This window comes from Thalassophryne amazonica, chromosome 5 (genome assembly GCF_902500255.1).
Source record: "Thalassophryne amazonica chromosome 5, fThaAma1.1, whole genome shotgun sequence".
Taxonomy (NCBI): Eukaryota; Metazoa; Chordata; class Actinopteri; order Batrachoidiformes; family Batrachoididae; genus Thalassophryne; species Thalassophryne amazonica.
Window position 1 is genome coordinate 101,102,138 of NC_047107.1, and position 26,118 is coordinate 101,128,255.

Below are 26,118 nucleotides of genomic sequence, written 5' to 3' on the forward strand. Positions count from 1 at the left end.
GGGGGGGGGGGGGGGGGTCAGGGTGGTTAAGGTAAGGGTTGGGGTAGGAGTACGGTTAGGAATAGTGAGTTTAAAAAACAAAACGTCACAAAAATTTGACTCATTTTGTCACAGGAGCACAAAAAAAAAAACCCCGTGAGACTGGGCTGGGTTCATCACACCAGATCCAAGGTGGATCTGGCACATGTTTCACACCAGATGCACTTCCTAATGCAACTCCACATTACATGGAGAAAAGTAGGCAGGGGTGGGGTTTGAACCAGGAACCTTCCACACTGAAACCAAGCACACTAACCACTTGGTCACCACCCCTACAGCTCTGAAATCAGAAATACAGATCAACATTCCATTTAGATAATCTGAAGCCAAACCAATCGCCAAGACAGAAATGAACAAAGCATGACATAAGCTATGGGACAGGGAATCTAAGGGTCAGTTTTTACATATAACTCAGGGACAGGTAGTATCAAGGAGACAGAGGAGAGATGGAGTCGCAGGGAAGAAGAAGCAATCACACGACTACGTCAAGGTCACACAGATTTAAATCATACCCTTAACATCACTGGAATACATGAAAGTGGTCAGTGTTTGAGATGCGACAGGAGGACAGATGAGCAGGTATTACTGAGTGCCAAGCATATAAGAGACAGAGAAGAATTAGAAATTGCTTTCTTTTTCTCCACTTACACCACCTGCTTGGAGGCATGTACTTGCATATTTAAAGGGAACAATAGAATATAGGACAGTGCAATTCGCCCCATCTTCTTTTACTTCCTCCTTTCCCTCCGTTCTCCGTTGATGTTCCACCCCCAAACAGTTGGTGGCGGTAATGCACCGTGTCGGTTTGCAAAGTAACCACCAATAAACTCGACAGAAGAAGAAAAAGAAGAAGTTTGAAACGAGTTTTCTTCTGTGTACGAAGAGGAACTCTTTCGTCACCTTTAGGATACAGAAATAAAGCTCCGCAGGACGTCTTCAAAACCAAGGAAACTGTCTGTCAAGAGATAAAACCTAAAACAGGAACTCTCAGAACTCTGTCCTTTTTCTTTCAAATAAGGTGAGGCGAGGCTAGCAGCTAGACAACCCTCTCTCTGTCTCTGTGACAATCAGCATTCCTACAATCAGGTGTACATTTTTCTGGGAAAAAAAACAAAACAAAAAAAAAAAACTAATAGTAGCCAAGTAGCATCTACGTGCATGCGGCTTTGAAACTGTTGTCAGGGTCTCAGCACTCCCCTAGTCTGAGCGATCCTGTACACTAGTCTGCGCATGGGAGAGCTGACGTTTACAGTTTGGTACGTGGGAAAGGGGCCGAGTCTATTCCCTGAAGGCCGCCGGGTGCATAAGGCGTGTCAAGATGTCTATCCGGTTAAGTGTGACGTAACGCATCATGTGATTTTCAGCTTCCGGCTCCAAACTGCACTGAGACGATCTGTGATCAGACTGCACTTACACCGCTGCACACGGACAACAGCATTAACATCGCAACATAAAACTCTCCTGGATATATTAACTGGGTTTTTAGACGTTGTTACTGCGTTTGTTTTATGTAAAAATATCAGACGCTCAGGTTGTTTCTCCGTTATTTTCAATGGGAGTTGCTGCGATCGCGTCCTGTTCATGTCGTTTCTGGAGAAAGTGAAGTTTGCACTTTAACGTCCTGTTTATTGTAATAAATAATTTTATTAACAAACGTATACTTTACCTGTACATAATAAAATATGCAAAGTAAAAGGAAAAAAAAAGTTTTATTAAGTGTTTTGACCATAGAATCAGACGAACGGTTAACGGAGGCGGAGAAGGGAGGGACGGAGGTTTGCGCACAATGTAAACACAAACTAAAGTTAAACTGTAAATCCTTAAAAGGATCAAACAGACGTAACTTTAATTAAACTTGGAGGTCTTTGGACCCGGAAACAGATTTATCACGTGATGCGTTACGTCAGCGCTTAACAACCGGATTCGCCGATCGTTGATTGAAAAAGGCGCCAATAGTCTATTCGCCCGCTGTGATCTTGTGCCAACCACCAGGGGATTCTCCCGATATAGATCTGGCAGAAATACTATAGATATACATACACAGGGCTCTCCCCAGAAATTTAGAGCAGAGTGAACCTGTGGGGGGTGTCACGAGAGGATTTTTGTTTTTATTTTATTATTTTTATTTATTTATTTTTTAATTCAAACAAGTAGAAGCTGTAGCACTTTGCCTTTAAAAAAAAATACCAATGGAAGCCATTTCCTGCAATGTTATAGGCAGAAGAGACCAGGAAAAACATTGTCTAAAAAAAAAAAGAGATTCTGCTGGTTGTCCAATTTGTATGCTGAGTGCGTTTTTTGTACTTTAAATTTTTTTATTTAGAACAATCTACAGCGAATCCTGAAGTGGTACCTGCTTCATTTATCTCTGAATCTGAAAAAAATAAGCGCAAAAAATTATGTGCATTAAAGCTAGGGTAGGTAACTCTGTTCAGTAACACGTTTTGTTACATTGGGTGAAATGGTCCGTCTATCCTAACAGTAGTCAATACATTATGTATTCAGAAAAAGGAACGGAAAAAAAATCAGACATCTGTAGCAGCTGTAGGATCGATAAAACTCGGACCAGTATAAGCCCTGCGGTGCGCTCTCAAAAAAACAATCGGATGCCTTCATGTCTAGTTCTTCCTGCTCACGTCACTAGGCTCAATGCCCCCCTCTGTCCCTCCTTCCTCCACACGTGCACACTCGTCTCCTTTCACAGAAGAAGTTCACTTCGGCACAATGGCAGAGGGAATACAGCCAAAACTACCACTTCCACCGGATTGTGCCATGTCAAATTAATCATTTTGTCTGCAAATTGGCCATTGAAAATGGCTGTAATCACTTCTTGAATCACAGAGGACCGCTCCAGCTTCAGCCGTTCGCACACACGCGCCTAACAAGCTGCAGAAAGCATTTGGAGCTGTCTAAAAAGGTAATTATGTCATGTTTACATTGTCATGGCTTGGTAAAATAGTTGTTTGTTCCTTCCTTCTTGTGTGTAGCTGTTAAAGTATGTTTATAACAGATTTAACTTGTTGTTATAATGTTGAGATGAGCTGCGCTCTGATTCAATCCGCTGATGTCACCACTTGCTCTGTTCACTACTTCTTGGCTCTACTTGATGAGCTGAAATGTTCAAAAAAAATCTTTCATGCATAAATGTGCTACGTGGCTCCCTGACATGAGCATGTCTTTGATTCATGCACTTGCACGACCTGTGTCGTGCTGGAGAGTAAATTCATCTTTAACGGGTGCATACAGGATGCGAGAGGGACACCGGCACATGCTATTGCGCACAGAGAATTTTGAAATGTTTAAAAAATCTTTCACACATAAATGTTGTGCTACGTGGCGCGATCTAATCGCCAACACGATGTGCAGCTTGTCAAGTGGAATAAAGAAGAAGTGAACAGGGCGAGTGGTGACGTCAGCGGATTGCATCAGAGTGCAGCTCATCTGGACAATTATAACAAGAAGTTAAATCTGTTATAAACATACTTTAACAGCTGCACACAAGAAGGAAAGAACACACAACTGTTTTACCAAGCTATGACAATGTAAACATGACAAATAATTACCTTTTAAGATGGCTCAAATGCTTTCCACATGCGAACGGCTGAAGCTGGAGTGGGGATTACAGCCATTTTCAATGGCCAATTTGCAGAGAAAATGATTAATATGACACAAAATAATTATTTTATATACACAGCATCCAGCGCAGAGCGCGTGGCAGCCGGTAGAACAAAGAACGGCATCCAGCTGGGAACACAGCGGGTGGGATCATCACGACGACATGCGTGCTACTGTGTGAATCAAAGACATGCTTCTGTCAGGGGGCCTTTAGTTGGCTCTCCTCTGCCCCGCTGAGGCCCACAGTCAGATGCACGTTCAAGTTTCTGGGGGCGTGGCTTTGGACAGAGAACTGACGGGGTAGGGGTAAGGGGGTGGAACCTAGAAGAGGTGCTACTTTCAAATCTTCCGAGCTCTCTTGCTAGCTCTCCAGGACTACCAACTCTAGCTTGAAAAAGATTACATTTGGTTGAGTCACTCTTTTTTCTAAGTCCACTGTGGAGTGGTACCTTAAAATACTAAAGCCTGATGATTCATGCTTCTCCAGCTCCATAGCCATGCAGTGACGTTGACGTGCGCGTTACATTTCAAAGTTCAATTTGCCACAGGAATGAGCTCAACTTCTTTGTGTAATCATCAATCTCCAAAGCAACGTTATGGTACATGTAATTTTCCTTCATGAATTGCGGGTCATTTGAGCATCTTTTCCTGACTCCGTGTTGTGAAGTTGGTCATATTTGCAGACTTTTCTCCCAAATGTATTTGATCCATGATCGAAATGTAATCAGCCTGTGCACTGCAAAAACTTTTAAAATATGATGGGAGGAGTGAAAACATAAAAGTGACAAATTACAGCCTTTTGCGATCTCAGTTATTTAGCAGGTGTACGTCACAGGGAGGGTTCACAGTAGGGATGGGATGATATGCTTTCCCCCCGATTTGATTCTCTTAAGATTTTTTGTGTGTCGTTTCGATTTAAATTGCGATTTTTACGATATTGCCAATTTTTGCGATTCTTAGTTTAGCTTTCTTAATACCTGTGAAAAAGTTGCCTAATGATGTCTACATACTATATCAGGAGGCATATTTCCCCAAAAAATACATATCACATGTGAATCTGTTTTTATTATTTATTTAAATTTATTATATTTTTATATATATTATATATATTTTATATATATTATATATATTTATTTAAATATATTTATTTTAGAATATTTATTTAAATGTATAATTTACTCCACTTGACGAGCTGCACATCGTGTTGGCGATTAGATCGCGCCACGTAGCACGACATTTATGTGTGAATTTTTTTTTTTACATTTCAAAATTCTCTGTGCGCAATAGCACACACCGGCGCCCCTCTCGCATCCTGTCTGCACCCATTAAAGACGAGTTTACTCTCCAGCATGTCGTGCTAGTGCGCGAATCAAAGATATGCTCGTGTCAGGGGGCCTTAAGAACGATGCTGCAGCCTCTGTGACAGTGAACAGAGAGGCTTTTATGAAGAAAACGGCAGAACGGAATTCAAAATTGTTCAGGTACCGAGACACACACTGAGATTTTTGGGGCTGGATAGCTGCGTGCATTATTTCCATTCTTCTATGTTTTAAAGGACATGTCGCACTGAAATCATAACATTTCCAAGTGTTTCTGACAGCGTTTCTTAGAGGAAAACATCTCAGCGCGCACTTGAATGCTGCTAACGTTAAAAACGGAACCACAGATTAATTACAAAGTGTGATATCGTGTTATGATGACTCCTTTTTTTAAGTTGTTGTTGTTCATTCGGCTGCTTCCGGTTTTTGTTCGGGGTCGCCACAGTGGATACAGCCAGATCCGCATTGGTAATAGGCACAAGTTTTATGCTGGATGCCCTTCCTGACGCAACTCCAGTTTTATCTGGATAAACACACACAGCCGCTGGTGTTCCAAAGAGGTCTCCCATCCAAGTACTAACCAGATCAGAGATGTAATGGGATCAGGCTTACACAGAGCAGACCACCTGCCCCCTTTTTTAAGTAATAACGGTTAATTTTGATGCAGTCAAGGAGTGACTTCTTCTGTAGGTCAGTCATAGCCTCTTTTGCGTTATTGTTATCTGTTTTGAAACAAGGTTCGGTCAGATCGGCACACAGAAATGATCACACAGACTACATTTTGCTAGAACAAACAGGCGTATATTTATTCCCCACAAAAGCAGTTACATCAAACACAAGTGGTTGCAGCGCATAAAATATCTCTTTCTCTCTTACCGTGACGCCTTTAAGGTGGAGAGCCAACACCTTTCGGTAGAGTGCGCTTGTCAACCGGCTGGGCGTTCGTACGAAACCCGCAGCAGATTCTATCGGAGCATGGCTCTGCCCCCTCTTTTCTAGTGTGTGCGCAAAGGGAGGGTGAGTGGCCATCTCAAACTCTCTGGCGCACGTAATTCCTTTAATCAACAGGCATCAAAAAGGTATTTCCTCTTGCAAAAACATAATAACCCCAGCTGTTCACTCCCAGTTCAGAATGACCCCAGCATGCTTCACTCCCAGTCGTTAGTGGCTACAAAAACAAATTCGTGCAATCAGTGTAATAATAACAAGTACATCATTAGGGTTACTTTAAGACAGGGGCAAAACAACATAATCTTTTCTCCACACATTCCACTCTTGGTGTTTTGCACCAGTCAATTTATGTAACCACTAGCAGATTCAGGTAATGCTGGGCTCCAGCCTATTCCATTGATTATGTCCTGCCATAGCATTTCCCACATTTCTTCTAGTGATTCACAAACAAAAGTTTGAGTAATATAGTCTTGATTATACCTGTTCCAAACAATATACTCATATACAAAACCCGATGTTGTGGGGTCTAATGTGACATTGTATTCGTTCACTCCAAAAGGATCATGAATTAACAAAGTTAATTTTATCTCATTCGTTGAAATATTACCCATTCCACCTCTCGCCTTAAACGTATAACATAGATACATGTAAAAATGTTACAGAAAGTCATCACATATATTGCTATAATTAATATTGTCAAAGGTGGCACTAAGGTACTCCTGGCAGTGACAGACATCCCTGAAAAGATATCCCACCAATGATGTGCTGATGCTTGCTGTACTAATTTTGCCACGTTTTACCCGGTCACTAGCTATCAATGTAGACACCATGAGACTGGAGATGTTGGACGTATGTGACTCTATTAATTGCTGAATTTCCGTAGATTGTTCCAATGCGCATTTGAAACGCTCCAGGGAAAGACTCCATGGGGAATGCAATACATCCCATTGTACCGAAGTCAGCCGACTCGATACAGAATAATTAGTCAAACGATACGTCCAGTTTCCCCAATGCCATAAGTGCACATTGTTCAGGCAGCCAGTAAACGGAACCGAAGGTACTTGTGAATTGTTTCTCATTGTTGCAACACACAGAGCATGTGGGCCAATTTGCCACAACATTTCTCTTGGTGTTTCCCTGGTCCAATCACAAAGTACAACCTCTGAGTCGGTTAGACATGGATTGGCATATCCCATTTGCAGCACACAGGCCATACCTTTATCTGTGGTATCACACATTTTGGTATCAAAAGTCGTATTAGTTTTTGGTTCTAACCACTCTCCATCCATATGCAAGAACCAATAGCCATTAGTCGTAATTACCGGTAACACTTGATATTTACAAACAACCTTTGGTTGTGTCACATTGTACTGGGTCCAGTGTCCAGTACATACTGTTTCATTACACTGTGTAAATTCTGGATGTAACTTTAACCATAAGGTATCAGTTATATTCCAAATCCGTTTCCAATCATGATAGTTCCCTGTGGTAACTATACGCTGAAATCTTTCTCTTTGAGCTTCAGCATGAAGAGTTTGTATAGCACATGCTGTCCAATTTCCCATATGAGATAAATTTTGGAAGACATTAAATGTTTCATTCCATAATGCCAATTGCCATTTGAAATTCTTTTGCCACAAATTAGTATTTTGTACTTGCCCTACTAATGCATTTGGCATCCATTCTCCAACCTGATGGAGTACTTGAGACGAATACTTTCCAGTATTTGATAACATTGTTCTAGTTACCTCATTATCAACTGTATTTGATACTCCCAAGACAGTTCCTGTTCCTCCTAATAGAGTATCATACCACGCCCTTCGGCGCCTTTTACATATTGGAATATTTGGAAAGGTAATTTGCCAATATACCTTTGTCTTTACTGTTGCTTGTGCCAAATAGGTGCAGGTATCAATTAAAGGTGCAACTTGGGTTTGTGTTGCCTTAGCCTCTGTTGGTAGTACCCACAGCATGTACAGGAATGATCTCCTCCCTTTAATTTCAGTACTATTACTGATCATTACTTTACTCCACGGTTTAATAGTCCAGGTGGTTCCATTGACATTACTACATGAATAACTTGTCATATTAAAAACACACATGTTCACCCTAGCACGAAGAGTGACATTACATCCCATAGTAAATACTGGTATATGGTGTCTGGCAAAACAGTTCACACATCGCCATAGTTTGCAATCACTAGTGAATCATCTTGCGTTCTGTTGTTGGCAGAGTTCTTCCATCCTGTTTGAAACAATGATATCTCTTCAAGTTCGTTTCCTTCTGTCATCCCCCAACAACTGGAGACCATGGCACCACCTACAAGGAGGAGTATGACCCAGCAACCGACACCTCCAATTCCGGGACTTCCACTGGTTGCCATGGCGGCGCCCACCTCCTGTGGTTCTTGATCGCCCGATCAGCAACTCCCACCAGGGCATCAAGCCTAGACAACACAAGTGTAACTACGGGTAGAATGACAATGATTAGTCTTCTCTTACATAACACTTTGATACAGGCACATTTACCCATTTTTCTTCACCCTGATAGAGTATACTAACAGTTGCATCATTCCCTTGAGCTATAATTTTTTCCGCCTTAGGCGGTCCGTTAGGTTGTTTAACCCAAACTTTGGCACCTGCTTGGTCTGAGGAACCAAAGCCTTGTGTTCCTCGTGTAGTTATTACTACGGGTTTTGGTATCTCCTGTACCAACCCCATCTCACAGGGTTTAATTATTAATTGAGCAATTTTGTCCCCTTTGTTCAATATCAGGGGTTGTTCTCCAAACAATCTACAAACCACTCCAATTTCACCTTGATAATCTGCATCTATCACTCCGGCTTGAATAGTTAGCCCTTTGAGTGATAGACCACTACGTGGCAGGACATGCCCATATGTCCCTTTTGGACACTGTAAACCTAGTCCTGTTTTTACCACTTGAATTTGGTCAGGTACCAATGTAACAGTTGCCAATGTTCTCAAATTCAGTCCTGCTGAGCCTAGAGTTGCTCTGACAGGTAATTCCGCTTGTGGATCAATTTTCCACATTTTGATGCTGTCAGTAGTATGCTCTATCATTTCTCCTGAAATCATCCTTATCAATGGTGTGGATCCGGACCCTATAGGTCGATTGTTTAACTGATCCACTGCAGTAGTCAAGTCCTGTTTCCATTGTCGCATTGTGCGATCTTTTGACAGCTTCCGTAGGGTCTCTTTAAGAAGCCCGTTCATTCGCTCTATTAACCCCGCCGCCTGCGGGTAATAGGGAATATGATAAATCCATTCAACATGATTTTCTTTGGCCCACTCTTTTACTTTATTCCCCGTAAAATGAGTACCATTATCAGTTTGAACCTGTACTGGTCTGAGCTGGTCCCTGAATTTTTTCTGGATTGCCATGAATTAATGAGGCCTCCGCTCCTGTGTCCACTAAAGCTGAAGTAACTTGAACTGATTTAATCTAATAAATTTCCAATCGAACATAGGGCCTAATATCACTTGTGGACCATTGTGTTAAATCTCGGCGGGCCACAAGAGCTTGACCATTTTCCTAATCCTCATCATAACAATCAAGACTCCGGGAACGCCTTCCCTTATTCTTTCCTTTCTTTCTATCTTTCTTGACCTTACGCGTAGCAGCTATGTGCACCATGTCGTCATCGGAATCCTCCTCCTCTTCCTCCTCAACGAGAGGGGCACTCGGCTTAACTCCTTTTTCTCCTACCTGCATGATCACCATATGCACAGCCTTCAACTCTGCCCACTGACTACTCTTTCCTTCTCCTAATTCTTCTAAAGATTGACCTAATTGTGGATTAAAAGCTCCTGCTTTCCACCTTCTTTTTCCTGCTTGATATTGACAGGAACCATCAGTGAACCAAGCTCGACTCTTCTCATCATCTGACAAATCATCCCATCTTTTTCCCGCTTTCACAGGAGATTCCTCCAATGGTTGAACTTCAAAAGGCACCTCATCTTTCTCAGGAGCATCAGCTACTTGTTCGTGTAGCAACGAAACCCCCTTCTCACCTGGTTTCACTCGTTCTGACACATACCATTTCCATTTTATTACACTAGCTTCCTGAGCTGTTCCTATTCGGTGTGTGGTAGGATTACTCATTACCCATGAGAGAATAGGTATCTGAGTTCTCATCATTATCTCATGTCCTACTGTTTGTGATTCAGTTTCAATTAGAGCCCAATAACATGCTAAAAGTTGTTTCTCAAAGGGAGTATAACGCGTACCCGCATCTGGGAGTTTCCTCGACCAGAATCCTAAAGGTTTGCGTATCTTATTTTGTTTCTGCCATAGACTCCAATTAGCATAGTCATTTAAAGCAGACACTTGAAGTTCTACTGGTCCTGATTGCATTTTCCCTAAAGACACAGCTTGTTGTATGGCTTCTTTTGCCATGTCAAATGAGCATTGTTGTTCCTCCCCCCATACAAACGCCTTTAACTGTCCCTCCAACTGTTTTACCTGTTCTAATTTTGTCACTTTTTGTGACTTAGCGCATTCTGATGAGCGAACCGTATCTAACATTAAAACTCGCTCTTTCCAAGCTTCCGCACAAATCCACATCATTTCATGAATATCTCCCAACGGAGCTTTCTCTTTAACCTCCACCCGTTTTAACATCTCACATAAAACCGGTGGCGTTGCGGTGGGAATCGCTCCAGTCCACGGCCCAGGGCGTCCCCCGCGTCGCCGTAGAAGCTGGCCTATTTCCTTAAAAGTGATCCCATCCCACCCCGGGACCACTTCTTCCTGTTGAGATGCCTCCTCGGCATCCTTTCCCTTTCTACTAAAACAAGACATTTCTGTGTGTAGTCTGAGCGCAACCGTATCCTGCCGACAACGCCAAAAATGTTTTGAAACAAGGTTCGGTCAGATCGGCACACAGAAATGATCACACAGACTGCATTTTGCTAGAACAAACAGGCGTATATTTATTCCCCACAAAAGCAGTTACATCAAACACAAGTGGTTGCAGCGCATAAAATATCTCTTTCTCTCTTACCGTGATGCCTTTAAGGTGGAGAGCCAACACCTTTCGGTAGAGTGCGCTTGTCAACCGGCTGGGCGTTCGTACGAAACCCGCAGCAGATTCTATCGGAGCATGGCTCTGCCCCCTCTTTTCTAGTGTGTGCGCGAAGGGAGGGTGAGTGGCCATCTCAAATTCTCTGGCGCACATAATTCCTTTAATCAACAGGCATCAAAAAGGTATTTCCTCTTGCAAAAACATAATAACCCCAGTTCTTCACTCCCAGTTCAGAATGACCCCAGCATGCTTCACTCCCAGTCGTTAGTGGCTACAAAAACAAATTCGTGCAATCAGTGTAATAATAACTGTTGGGAAAGTGTAGGAACACGGACCCACAACGGGGCGCAAATGAACGGACAATGGAGTAAGTCAAATAACAACGCTTTACTGTTGTGAATGTGCACAACGAATACAACCAATCACGGAAATGGACAACAGTCAATTTACGAAAGTGTCGTGTGGGCAGGCTCGAAGATAGGAGACGCCTCTCCAAGGTAAGACCGGTACCACACGGCTTCCTCCGCCACAGGACCCCGGGTATACTGGAGCCGCCAAGTCCCGAACTCCCAGGTGGCCACTGCCTCCGCGTGTCGGACCTGGTACTGCTGGCGAGAAAACAAAGTACAGTCAGATGGGGGCGCGTTTGCACCCAGGACTCTGAACAGCAGGAAAGTTACCTCCACCTCTCGTTGGAACAGTAATCCGAATAACTAGCTTAATCCAAAAGCTACACTCAGTTAGCGTCAATACGTTACCTCTCCGGTAAAACGATATCTCGGCAATGAGGTGGAGATGCCGTCCTGCTGATATACCCCACTGATGATTGCCGTCAGCTGTCTCAGGTGATGGGTGACAGCTGTCACCGAGGCTGCTCCCGTGAGGCGGCGGCGCCCTCTGGTGCCTGGAGCCCGCACTCCAGGCAGGGCGCCCTCTGGTGGTGGTGGGCCAGCAGTACCTCCTCTTCAGCGGCCCACACAACAGGACCCCCCCCTCAACGGGCGCCTCCTGGCGCCCGACCGGGCTTGTCCGGGTGGCGACGGTAGAAGTCGGCCAGGAGGGCCGGGTCCAGGATGAAGCTCCTCTTCACCCAGGAGCGTTCTTCAGGGCCGTACCCCTCCCAGTCCACCAGATATTGAAAGCCCCGGCCCATCCGTCGGACGTCCAACAACCGGCGCACTGTCCAAGCCGGCTCGCCATCGATGATCCGGGCAGGAGGTGGCGCCGGACCGGGTGTACAGAGGGGCGAGGTGTGATGGGGCTTGATTTTTGACACATGGAATACTGGATGGATCCGCAGTGAGGCTGGAAGCTGAAGCCTCACTGCGGCGGGATTGATGACCTTGAGGATTTTAAACGGTCCTATGTACCTGTCCTGTAGTTTAGGGGAGGCCACTTGTAGTGGGATGTCCTTTGTGGACAACCACACTTCCTGCCCGGGGCGATACGTAGGGGCCGGGGTCCGCCGCCGGTCTGCATGGGTCTTCGCCCTCATCCGGGCCTTCAACAAAGCAGAATGGGCGGCGCGCCACACCCGACGGCACCTCCGCAGGTGGGCCTGGACCGAGGGCACACCGACCTCTCCCTCAACCACCGGGAACAACGGGGGCTGATACCCCAAACACACCTCAAAGGGGGAGAGGCCGGTGGCTGATGACACTTGACTGTTGTGGGCGTACTCGATCCAGGCCAGATGAGTACTCCAGGCCGCTGGGTGCGCGGCTGTCACACAACGCAGTGTTTGCTCCATTTCTTGATTGGCCCGCTCTGCTTGCCCGTTGGTCTGGGGGTGATACCCGGACGAGAGACTGACCGTGGCCCCCAGTTCCCGGCAAAAGCTCCTCCAGACATGCGAGGAGAACTGGGGACCGCGATCGGAGACGATGTCTGATGGTATCCCATGCAGGCGGACGACGTGGTGGACCAGGAGGTCCGCTGTCTCCTGGGCCGTTGGGAGCTTCGGGAGGGCCACGAAGTGGGCCGCCTTGGAGAATCGGTCCACTATCGTGAGGATCACGGTGTTGCCCTGGGACGGCGGGAGGCCCGTGACAAAATCCAGGCCGATGTGGGACCAGGGGCGATGAGGCACGGGCAGCGGCTGTAGCAGTCCCGGAGCCTTGCGATGGTCGGCCTTGCCCCTGGCACAGGTGGTACAGGCCTGGATATAGTCCCGGATGTCGGCCTCCAGGGACGCCCACCAGAAGCGCTGCCGGACAACTGCCACGGTTCTTCGCACCCCAGGGTGACAGGAGAGCTTAGAGCCGTGACAGAAGTCCAGGACTGCAGCCCTAGCCTCTGGTGGGACGTACAGTCTGTTCTTTGGTCCAGTCCCGGGGTCCGGGCTTCGTGCCAGGGCCTCCCGGACGGTTCTCTCTACGTCCCAGGTGAGGGTGGCCACGATAGTGGACTCCGGGATGATGGGTTCCGGTGGATCCGACAACTCCGCTTTGACCTCGTCTTCGTGTACCCGGGACAAGGCATCCGACTTCTGGTTCTTGGTCCCGGGCCGGTAGGTGATGCGGAAGTCAAAACGGCCGAAGAACAGTGACCAGCGGGCTTGCCTGGGATTCAGCCGCTTGGCGGTCCTGATATATTCCAGGTTCCGGTGGTCAGTGAAAACCGTGAACGGCACGGACGTTCCCTCCAACAGGTGTCTCCACTCTTCAAGAGCCTCTTTCACCGCAAGGAGTTCTCGGTTGCCGACGTCATAGTTCCGTTCAGCCGGGGTCAACCTGCGGGAAAAATAGGCACACGGATGAAGGACCTTATCGGTCTTCCCACTCTGGGACAGCACAGCTCCTATCCCTGAGTCTGAGGCGTCCACTTCAACCACTAACTGGCGACTAGGATCGGGCTGCACCAGAACGGGTGCAGACGAGAAGCGCCGTTTCAACTCCTTGAACGCGGCCTCGCAACGATCCGACCAGGTGAAGGGGACTTTTGGTGAGGTCAGGGCTGTCAGGGGGCTAACAACCTGGCTGTAGCCCTTAATGAACCTCCTGTAGAAATTTGCAAAGCCGAGGAACTGTTGCAGCTTCCTACGGCTTGTGGGTTGGGGCAAGTCTCTCACCGCTGCAACCTTGGCCGGATCAGGAGCGACGGAGTTGGGGGAGATGATGAACCCCAGGAAGGACAAAGAGGTGCGGTGGAACTCACACTTCTCGCCCTTAACAAACAGCCGGTTCTCCAATAACCGCTGCAGGACCTGACGTACATGTCGGACATGGGTCTCAGGATCCGGAGAAAAGATGAGTATGTCGTCTAGATATACGAAGACGAATCGGTGCAGGAAGTCCCGCAAGACATCATTAACCAATGCTTGGAACGTCGCGGGAGCATTTGTAAGACCGAACGGCATGACCAGGTACTCAAAATGACCTAACGGGGTGTTAAATGCCGTCTTCCACTCGTCTCCCTTCCGGATCCGAACCAGGTGATACGCATTCCTAAGATCCAGTTTGGTGAATATCTTGGCTCCATGCAGGGGCGTGAACACCGAATCCAACAAGGGTAAGGGGTATCGGTTACGAACCGTGATTTCGTTCAGCCCCCTGTAATCAATGCATGGACGTAATCCGCCATCCTTTTTCCCCACAAAAAAGAAACCCGCACCCATCGGGGAGGTGGAATTCCGGATCAACCCGGCAGCCAAAGAGTCCCGGATGTAGGTCTCCATTGATTCGCGTTCAGGTCGTGAGAGGTTGTACAGCCTGCTGGACGGGAACTCAACGCCTGGAACCAAATCAATGGCACAATCATACGGGCGGTGCGGGGGAAGGGTGAGTGCCAGATCCTTGCTGAACACCTCCGCAAGGTCATGGTACTGCACCGGCACCGGCCCTAGATTGGGCGGGGCTCTGACCTCCTCCCTGGCCTGGGAACCGGGAGGAACCGAGGAACCTAAACATACCCAATGGCAGGTCTCGCTCCACTGGACCACTACCCCGGACGGCCAATCGATCCGGGGATTGTGTTTCAACATCCAGGGAAAACCTAAAATCACTCGGGAGGTGGCCGGAGTTACAAAAAACTCGATCTCCTCCCGGTGATTCCCCGACACCACCAGAGTTACTGGTGGTGTCTTGTGAGTGATTGGAGGGAGTAGGGAGCCATCTAGTGCCCGTACCTGCACAGGCGAGGTAAGCGCCACCAGAGGGAACCCTATCTCCCTGGCCCATTTGCTATCAAGCAAATTCCCTTCTGAGCCCGTGTCCACCAGTGCTGGGGCCTTCAGGGTTAAATCCTCATAAAGGATTGTAACTGGGAGTCGTGTGGCGATGTGGGTGTGTCCCACGTGCACGTCTCGGCCCCCCCCAGCCCAATGTCTAGGGGCGGGCGTTGGTGTTTAACCGCTCGGGGCAGTCTCTTACCTGATGCTCAATCGAGCCACAAACAAAACACGCTCCGCGGGCCAGCCTCCTTTGTGTGACCGGTGCCCTAAATGTTGCCCTACTCGTGTCCATAGCTTCGTCAGCAGGGGGAGCTGTGATCGCACGGAGCGCAGGGGCCGTGGAGCGTGGGGAGGGCGGAACGCGGTTGGAACCGGAAGGGAGAGGGACGACGCGTGCCTGGCCACGCCCTTCGTCTCGTTCCCGACGGCGCTCATTTAACCGATTGTCTAATCGTATGACAAGATCGATAAGCCCATCCAAATCCCGCGGTTCGTCCTTAGCCACCAGGTGCTCCTTGAGGACCAATGACAGTCCGTTTACAAAGGCGGCGCGGAGGGCGGTGCTATTCCAGCCGGACCTCGCAGCCGCAATGCGGAAGTCGACTGCATAGTCAGCTGCGCTCCGGCGCCCCTGTCTCATTGACAGCAGCACGGCTGAAGCGGTTTCTCCTCTATTAGGGTGATCGAACACTGTTCTGAGCTCCCTCACAAACCCATCGTATGTCAGAAGGAGCCGTGAACCGTGCTCCCAGAGCGCTGTAGCCCAAGCGCGTGCCTCACCACGAAGCAGATTTATCACATAAGCTACCTTGCTAGCGTCGGTCGCGTACATGACGGGACGCTGTGCGAAGACGAGCGAACACTGCATAAGGAAATCCGCGCACGTCTCCACACAGCCTCCGTACGGCTCTGGGGGGCTTATGTATGCTTCAGAGGATGGTGGGGGGGGTCGTTGGACAACCAGTGGAACGTCGCTGTCACGCACAGGGTCTACGGGAGGGAGAGCCGCAGCGGCGCCCGAAGGGCGCGCTTCCACCTGCGCGGCGAGAGCCTCCACCCTGCGGTTCAGGAGGGCGTTCTGCTCGGCCATCAAATCTAACCGAGTCGTGAAAGCGGTGAGGATCCGCTGCAACTCACCGAGTACCCCTCCTGCGGACGCCTGTGCGCCTTGTTCTTCCATTGGCCGTTCAACAGCCGGTTGACGCCCCTCGGGATCCATGACGCTGGCCGAGATATCCTGTTGGGAAAGTGTAGGAACACGGACCCACGACAGGGGGCGCAAATGAACGGACAATGGAGTAAGTCAAATAACAACGCTTTACTGTTGTGAATGTGCACAACGAATACAACCAATCACGGAAATGGACAACAGTCAATTTACGAAAGTGTCGTGTGGGCAGGCTCGAAGATAGGAGACGCCTCTCCGAGGTAAGACCGGTACCACACGGCTTCCTCCGCCACAGGACCCCGGGTATACTGGAGCCGCCAAGTCCCGAACTCCCAGGTGGCCACTGCCTCCGCGTGTCGGACCTGGTACTGCTGGCGAGAAAACAAAGTACAGTCAGATGGGGGCGTGTTTGCACCCAGGACTCTGAACAGCAGGAAAGTTACCTCCACCTCTCGTTGGAACAGTAATCCGAATAACTAGCTTAATCCAAAGCTACACTCAGTTAGCGTCAATACGTTACCTCTCCGGTAAAACGATATCTCGGCAATGAGGTGGAGATGCCGTCCTGCTGATATACCCCACTGATGATTGCCGTCAGCTGTCTCAGGTGATGGGTGACAGCTGTCACCGAGGCTGCTCCCATGAGGCGGCGGCGCCCTCTGGTGCCTGGAGCCCGCACTCCAGGCAGGGCGCCCTCTGGTGGTGGTGGGCCAGCAGTACCTCCTCTTCAGCGGCCCACACAACAATAACAAGTACATCATTAGGGTTACTTTAAGACGGGGGCAAAACAACATAATCTTTTCTCCACACATTATCTGAGGACCGCTATCTAGAAACACTTTAAGTTTGGCGGGTGGTGGGGCCTGAAAGCGCACACCTCTCTCCTTCAGCATCTGTCTTATTCTGGCGTATTCCTTTCTTTTCTTGACAATTTCTGTCAAGTAATCATGGTCGAAATACATTCTTTTATCTGTATAATAAACCTCCTTCTTCCACACAGTGAACAATTTTGTATTTTCATTTTTCATGTTGGTTTTGTTCAGAATAACACTGGCGAAGTCCAAAATCAGTAGTCTAGTCAAAGTCTACCACATTGTTATCCCTTACCAAAAAATAGTACTTATAAGTATATAAAAAGAAAACTAGAAGTATACTTGAAACATACTTGCATATACTACTTTTTGGTAGGGGATCCTCCTCATCCTCTGGCACTCCGCATATGCGGATGTTATTTCGCCGTGACCGAGCTTCCAAGTCTGTCACTTTTGTTTGCAGGAATTCATGTGCTTGTTTCATTTACTGAATTACATCTTCCAAGTCCATGTTGCATTCCTCTAATTCAACCACACGTTGCTCCTCTTCCTCGACCTGTGTTGTTGCAGTTTTTAGGTCCCCTTTTATATCCCCTGGGGCCTGATGAATCTCGTCCTTAGATTTGGTCAGTTCCTTCTTCACTTCCTCACGTGTTGAGCGAAACAAAGTCGATTCAGTTTTTACATCAGAGCGAATGGCTTTAATCTCTGTACGAAAGCTGATTAGCATTAGCTTCTGTGGGTTCGGCTTTGTTGTAGCTAGGCAAATTAGTTCATGCCTTTCTCAGTTTTTTTTGGCCATGTTGTGTGGTCGTTCTGCCCTTAGCTTTTCGTACTTTACTCCCTTTCCATATTGCAGCAGCACTTCTGGTGTTTTAAAATAGTTGAATCAGGGGAGATAAACTCGGGTGGAGAGAGAGCTGTCTGTTAGCCCGTCATCTTTCTCGCCGTGCCAACCTGGAAGGGCAGGTGTTTTTATTTTAAATGGTACTTGGTGATGACATTGTATGTGGATTTTGTGTGTTTGGCAGGGAAAATAATTTCCTCCATGCTTGTGTGATAGCTGGATGATGACTATGATGTCTGTGCTCTGAACCACTCAGCGTCTGATATTCAGGTAAAGACCTCAATGGCTCCTTCAGATTCACGATCGACAAACAACAAACAAGCTTTAATCCAAAACTATTCCACCAGCCGAATGTAGTTTGTCTCCATAGTTGTTTCCTGGTAAAGGACCACATGCTTCAGTACTCTCACTAATGTTACCTCTTTGAATGTTCCTTTCAGCGACCCCACATCCATCTGTCTGAATTGCAGAGAAGGCTGTTCTTGATCAGCAGCACAGGAACCAAGAGATGACATACAGAGCTGACAAAAAGGACCCAGAGTTTAAAGAGGAGCAGGAGGAAGTCCTCACTAGTCAGGAGAGAGCACCGCTTTTACTGAAGCATGAGGATGATGCCATTGAATTAAGGGGTAAAGAGCAGAGTGCACAGGAGGAACTCCCTCATTCCAAGATCTCTGCAAAAAGACACACACATGAATCCGACAACGGACATGAAGCATCGGAATCAAACACTGACCAGCACCTTCTTTCTCAGAGTGTAGAACTGAATCGCAATAGTGCCAAGTGTGGAAAGGCAAGATCAGCCAAGTCCAAAGCCAGGAATGAACCTTATAAATGTCAATGTTGCAGTAAGGAGTTTGATGACTTGTCAGAGTTAAAAAGTCACAGCAAATCACACCCTGCAGACAAAAGTTTTAAATGTCATGTTTGCGGAAAAGCATTCAAGCTGAAGGCCACCATGCAAAACCATGTCAGGATTCACACGGGAGAAAAGCCATTCCAATGTAAATATTGTGGAAAAGAGTTCAGCTGTCGACGAAATTACAACAGACACCTCAGAATCCACACAGGCGAGAAGCCGTACTCTTGTAGCACTTGTGGGAGACGTTTCAACAATAGTTCGGACGTCAAATCCCACGCAAAAACTCATACAGGCGAGAAGCCATATAGGTGCAACCGCTGCAAGAAGAAGTTCTCCTTTAAATCATCATTGACAAGTCATCTCAGGTTGCACACAGGCGAGACCCCTTATAAATGCCCTCTGTGTGAGAAAGGTTTTAATGACCGCACAACTTTAAAAGTCCACATCAGAACCCACACAGGTGAAAAACCATACAGGTGTGAAACATGTGACAAATCCTTTGTCACCTCATCAAACCTGAATAAGCACAATATTATCCATGCTACTGCTGCACAGAGCTGAGTCACAGTTCGTACATGGGCCATATTTGTGCAGAATGTGGTTCCATACTGCTGGGATTTCATGGTAAATGTCCCCAGAGTCACACAATTCTGTAACTGTGCTTTAGGCCTGAAACAGCTTTGTTTTCTGTGTACAGTGCACCCGCAAAGTATCCATGGCGCTTCACTTTTTCCACATTTTATGTTACAGCGTTATTCAAAAATTCCCTCACAATTCTACACACAATACCCCATAATGACAATGTTTTATTTATTATATACACTCAACAAAAATATAAACGCAACACTTTTGGTTTTGCTCCCATTTTGTATGAGATGAACTCAAAGATCTAAAACTTTTTCCACATATACAATATCACCATTTCCCTCAAATATTGTTCACAAACCAGTCTAAATCTGTGATAGTGAGCACTTCTCCTTTGCTGAGATAATCCATCCCACCTCACAGGTGTGCCATATCAAGATGCTGATTAGACACCATGATTAGTGCACAGGTCTGCCTTAGACTGCCCACAATAGAAGGCCACTCTGAAAGGTGCAGTTTTATCACACAGCACGATGCCACAGATGTTGCAAGATTTGAGGGAGCGTGCAATTGGCATGCTGACAGCAGGAATGTCAACCAGAGCTGTTGCTCGTGTATTGAATGTTCATTTCTCTACCATAAGCCGTCTCCAAAGGTGTTTCAGAGAATTTGGCAGTACATCCAACCAGCCTCACAACCGCAGACCACGTGTAACCACACCAGCCCAGGACCTCCACATCCAGCATGTTCACCTCCAAGATCGTCTGAGACCAGCCACTCGGACAGCTGCTGGAACAATCAGTTTGCATAACCAAAGAATTTCTGCACAAACTGTCAGAAACCGTCTCAGGGAAGCTCATCTGCATGCTCGTCGTCCTCATCGGGGTCTCGACCTGACTCCAGTTCGTCGTCGTAACCGATTTGAGTGGGCAAATGCTCACATTCGCTGCCGTTTGGCACGTTGGAGAGGTGTTCTCTTCACAGATGATGCGAAGGAGATGTGTTGCACTGCATGAGGCAAATGGTGGTCACACCAGATACTGACTGGTATCCCCCCCAATAAAACAGATCTTTGAGTTCATCTCATACAAAATGGGAGCAAAACCAAAAGTGTTGCATTTATATTTTTGTTGAGTATATATATTATATATATACGAGGGCTGTCAATAAAGTAACGGTCCTTTTTATTTTTTTCAAAAACTATATGGATTTCATTCATATGTTTTTATGTCAGACATGCTTGAACCCTTGTGCGCATGCGTGAGTTTTTCCACGCCTGTCGGTGACGTCATTCGCCTGTGAGCACTCCTTGTGGGAGGAGTCGTCCAGCCCCTTGTCGGAATTCCTTTGTCTGAGAAGTTGCTGAGAGACTGGCGCGTTGTTTGATCAAAATTTTTTCTAAACCTGTGAGACACATCGAAGTGGACACGGTTCGAAAAATTAAGCTGGTTTTCAGTGAAAATTTTAACGTCTGATGAGAGATTTTGAGGTGAGACTGTCGCTTTAAGGACTTTTCACGGTGCGAGACGTCGCGCAGCGCTCTCAGGCGGCGTCATCAGCCTGTTTCAAGCTGAAAACCTCCACATTTCAGGCTCTATTGATGCAGGACGTCGTGAGAGAACAGAGAAGTTTCAGAAGAAGTCGGTTTCAGCATTTTATCCGGATATTCCACTGTTAAAGGAGATTTTTTTAATGAAAGACGTGCGGACGGATCCGCGCGTCGGGACGCAGCCGCCGCGACGCTTCGCCACAGGAAAAACACCTCTGTTGAAAGCCTTAAGGACAAGTTGGAACATGTCCTGCCTGTTAAACAATTTCTCATATACTCACTCCACTGAAAGCCATCAAAAGCCGCCTGGATTTACAAATGGTTATCAACACGGAGGTGTTTTTTCCTGTGCCGCCGCACCGCGTCGGCTGCGTCCCGACGCGCGGATCCGTCAGCACGTCTTTCATTAAAAAAATCTCCTTTAACAGTGGAATATCCGGATAAAATGCTGAAACCGACTTCTTCTGAAACTTCTCTGTTCTCTCACGACGTCCTGGATCAATAGAGCCTGAAATGTGGAGGTTTTCAGCTTGAACAGGCTGATGACGCCGCCTGAGAGCGCAGCGCGACGTCTCGCACCGTGAAAAGTCCTTAAAGCGACAGTCTCACCTCAAAATCTCTCATCAGACGTTAAAATTTTCACTGAAAACCAGCTTAATTTTTCGAACCATGTCCACTTCAATGTGTCTCACAGGTTTAGAAAAAATTTTGATCAAACAAAGCGCCAGTCTCTCAGCAACTTCTCAGACAAAGGAATTCCGACGAGGGGCTGGACGACTCCTCCCACAAGGAGTGCTCACAGGCGAATGACGTCACCGACAGGCGTGGAAAAACTCACGCATGCGCACGAGGGTTCAAGCATGACTGACGTAAAAACATATGAATGAAATCCATATAGTTTTTGAAAAAAATAAAAAGGACCGTTACTTTATTGACAGCCCTCGTATATATATATATTTATATATATATATATATATTTTTTTTTTAAGATTTTTGCAAATTTCACACCCTTTTCTCAGTACTTTGTTGATGCACCTTTGGCAGAAATTCCAGTCTCAGGTCTTATTAAATATGATGCCACAAGCTTGGTGCACTTGTCTTTGTGTAGTTTTGTCCATTCCTCTTTGCAGCACCTCTCAAGCTCCATCAGGGTGGATGTGGAGCGTCGGTGCACAACCATTTTCAGATCTCCAGAGGTGTTCAGTCGGACTCAGGTCTGGGCTCTGGCTGGGCCATTCAAGGACATTCACAGAGTTGTCCTGAAGCCACGCCTTTGATATCTTGGCTGTGTCCTTAGGGTCATTGTCCTGCTGAAAGATGAACAGTCACCACAGTCTGATGTCAAGAGCGCTCTGGAGCAGGTTTTCATCCAGGATGTCTCTATACATTCCTGCATGTATCTTTCCCTCAGCCTGACTAGTCTCCCAATTCCTGTGATTGAAAAACATCCCCACAGCATGATGCTGCCTCCACCATGCTTCACAGTAGGGATGGTGCCTGGTTTCCTCCAAACATGATGCCTGGTATTCATGCGAAAGGGTTCAATTTTTGTTTCATTAGACCAGAGAATTTTGTTTTTCATGGTCTGAGAGTCCTTCAGGTACCTTTTGGTAAACTCCAGGTGGGCTGCCATGTTCCTTTTACTAAGGACTGGCTTCCGTCTGGTCACTCTACCATACAGGCCTAATTGGTGGATTGCTGCAGAGATGGTTGTCCTTCTGGAAGGTTCTTCTTTCTCCACAGAAGAATGCTGGAGCTCTGATAGAGTGACCATTGTGTTTCTGGTCACCTCCCTGACTAAGGCCCTTCTCCCCCAATCACTCACTTTACATGGGCGGCCAGCTTCAGGAAGAGTCCTGGTGGATCTGAACTTCTTCCATTCACGGATGATGGAGGCCACTGTGCTCATTCGGACCTTCATCAGAAAGCAGCAGAAATGTTTCTGTACCCTTCCCCAGATTTGTGCCTTTACGCAATCCTGTCTCAGGTCTACAGATAATTCCTTTGACTTCATGCTTGGTTTGTGCTCTGACACGCACTGTCAACTGTGGGACCTTATATGTAGACGTGTGTGTCTTTCCAAATCATGTCCAATCAACTGGATTTACCCCAAGTGGACTCCAATTAAGCTGTACAAACATCTCAAGGATGATCAGTGGAAACAGGATGCACCCGAGCTTCATGCCAAATACGTGTTTTTATTTATTTATTTCTTTTTTGTTGTTGTTTTAAATAATTTTGCAAAAATCTCAAAACTTTTTTCACATTATAGGGTGTTGTGTATAGAATTTTGAGGGGAAAAAAGAATTTTGTCCATTTTGGAATAAGGCTGTCACATAACAAAATGTGGAAAAAGTGAAGTGCTGTGAAAACGTTTCAGGTGCACTGTAATTAACAACATGTTATGCTACCTTCTCAAAACTTTATCCCCCGGTATGAAATGCGGGAGGATATAGCGATGTCCATTTGCCTGCACAAGGTGAGGTGATGGTTTAGTGGTTAAAGCGTTGGACTTGAGACCAAAGGATCCTCAGTTCATATCCCAGCCTGACTGGAAAATCACTAAGGGCTCTTGGGCAAGGGCCTTAATCCCCTAGTTGCTCCCGGTGTGTAGTGAGTACCTTGTATGGCAGCACCATCACAATGGGTTGAATGTGAGGCATTATTGTAAAGTGCTTTAAGCATCTGATGCAGATGGAAAAGCGCTATATAAATGCAGTCCATTTACCATTTAGTCCATTTGTACATTTTCGCTTGTTAACGCGATATCTGACGAACAAGTTGAACTTTTTTATTCATACTTAGCGTAAGGGTGTACTTGGGTGATCACTCGACACGTCTTACTGATTTGTGGGGACATGGGGATATGTCATCTCGTAATAACTTGTTAAATGTGTTCCTTGTTAGCTGATGTCTAGCCCCCCCAAGACGTGACATGCATGGTCAGTTTCCGATATTCACCACACGGACAATAATTTACTTCACTGAAAGATTTTACACAGCCTTTAGATTAAAACAGAAAACGCTGGCTCTCATCAAAACTTCAAAAGGTTCCTACCTGTTTAAACCCAGGTGACTCTGCAGTTAAATAGTCTGATTGCCTCTCACTGAAAACAGTGGAACATCCAGGCTGTCACTGACTGTGAACGCAGTTTTCTCCAGGTTCGGTCCAGAAATTCCTTGTCCTCTCTGTGTACCACTCTCACACTCAAAACAGCAAACAAATGTCCAGGCAGCAGGAAATAGTCATCTGAACTCCCCTCAAAGTTTTGAACACGCACAAAACTTTTTGACGAACTTTGTAGACATCAGCTGGCAAGGAAGTCATTTTGCTGGATGGAAACACACACACTTTATTTTCCACCCTAACACCATCAAAAAATAATTGGTGTAATCAAACAGTTATACAATGATCGTCAAAACCTGTTGAAAAATAACCTTATTTTCTCATAATTAACAGATTTTTATTGTTTTCATTGCTTTTTGCTTTGGAGTATACTTAATTGGAAAGAATTTTTTTTAACTCAGCTTTTTTTTTTTTTTTTTTTTTTTTTGGCTGTGTACGTATTTACATTTACGAACATATTTGGGTTTTATGTCTGTGTAAGCTTTTGTCCCACTGCATGATGGGAAAGGAAGCACTTCAGGATGCTGCAGTGTCTTTCTGTTCATTAAAACAAAAGTTAAAAATCATGTAATGCGTTGAGGGGCTCGGATGAGGTGTACCTCTTTCACTGCGGAGGAACATCCTCTATGCTTTGGCCCTGTGGCACATTAATCCGAGCAGGGTTCAGTGTTTAGGTATTACAAGGTGCGACAGATAGGTGGCTACTTTTGGCAATTGGGGATGGGCTTGTGGTCTACCCGAGTGGTTGCCATCCAGGACCCAAGGCAGATCTGTAGTGTGGCTGATGCAACTCCACACATCCACCACTTGCTGGTGCACGTGCCCAAACCTGACCTGTCTCCAACTTACACTCATCAGATGACTCCTTTTTTCCTTGGTGATGCGGTGTCAGACTTTTCACACTTTCTTCATCCTGTTTACCTTTTTTGGCAAGCCCCATGTATTCATTTTATTTTTACTTTGATACCGATGCATCTCACTCTGTGAGTCACAGAGGGTGCCCTGGTGAGTGTTCGTCACATAGCCAGTTATTTTGAAACAACAAAAGGACAAAGCATATTGAAAAAAATGACTAAACTCTGGGTTATGTCCACGACGCTTGGTTATTATGTGCAGCGGGCAGGGTTGCCAGAGGACAGGTTCAAAAAGTAAAAAATTCTTCCAGCTGTTCCTGCACGTGAAGGTCACAGTGATTGGTATGAACGAAGCAGAGCAAAGCTGGCAGACAAGAAGCGATGCAGCCAGAATCTAACATTTAATGCTGTGCCGTACTTGTATACCCAAAGTGCTTCTTGTTCCTAGCTTTCATTCGTTTGATTTCCAAGCATCTTTTTACATTTTTGTAGTTTTTGGCTTTAATCACATTTGCAACAGTTATGTCTTTGCATTTTAATCATTTGCTGTAATATTTAAATTTCTTATGTGCTAACACTTTGGACTTGGCCTGTGCGGAATTGTCATGCTTGCATTTGTCTACATTAGCACATGATGCATAACTTCATAGATATGCCCATTGGGTGCCTTATGTTTACATCTTATGATTACATCATGGAATGATTAGATTTTTGGGGGGAGTTCTGTACTTAAATTTGTATATTAACATTGATGAAGTGATTCTCTGACTGGTAACTTGTTAACTCTCTCTGTGAGTGTGTGTATATATGGATTAAAGCAATAAAAAACATCTGGCTGATTTATTTTTTTTATGGCCAAATCATAAGCTGTTCATCTGCCTTATTATAGCAACCCTTTTTGCAATTGTGTCCTGGGATTTATAGTAAAACAAGGTGGAGACGGTTAAGAAAACAGCAAATTGTTCTGCTGAATGAGATTCATATTTCACTTACTAACCATTGCTGCTCTTTTCTAATGCAGCATCATATTATAGAAAGACTTTAACGTACACATTATTTAAATACTTCAGGATAAACATGTTTTAGGGCCCCATAACACTTTGTACGAATGAAGCCAAATGGGAAAAAGCCAAACAACAAGACAGTTTGGAAGGACAGATACTCCAACAACCGTA

General features: G+C 46.1%; 1 protein-coding gene across 1 annotated transcript; it reads left to right on the forward strand.

Annotated features, from left to right (window-relative positions):
- The first annotated feature begins 910 nt into the window (after window positions 1-910).
- LOC117511035 (zinc finger protein 239-like) lies at window positions 911-19,530 on the forward strand. The gene is made up of 2 exons (XM_034170979.1): window positions 911-1,053; window positions 18,405-19,530. The coding sequence occupies exon 2, from the start codon at window positions 18,475-18,477 to the stop codon at window positions 19,387-19,389; it is 915 nt and encodes a 304-aa protein (XP_034026870.1). The 5' UTR covers window positions 911-1,053; window positions 18,405-18,474; the 3' UTR covers window positions 19,390-19,530.
- Window positions 19,531-26,118: the final 6,588 nt, after the last annotated feature.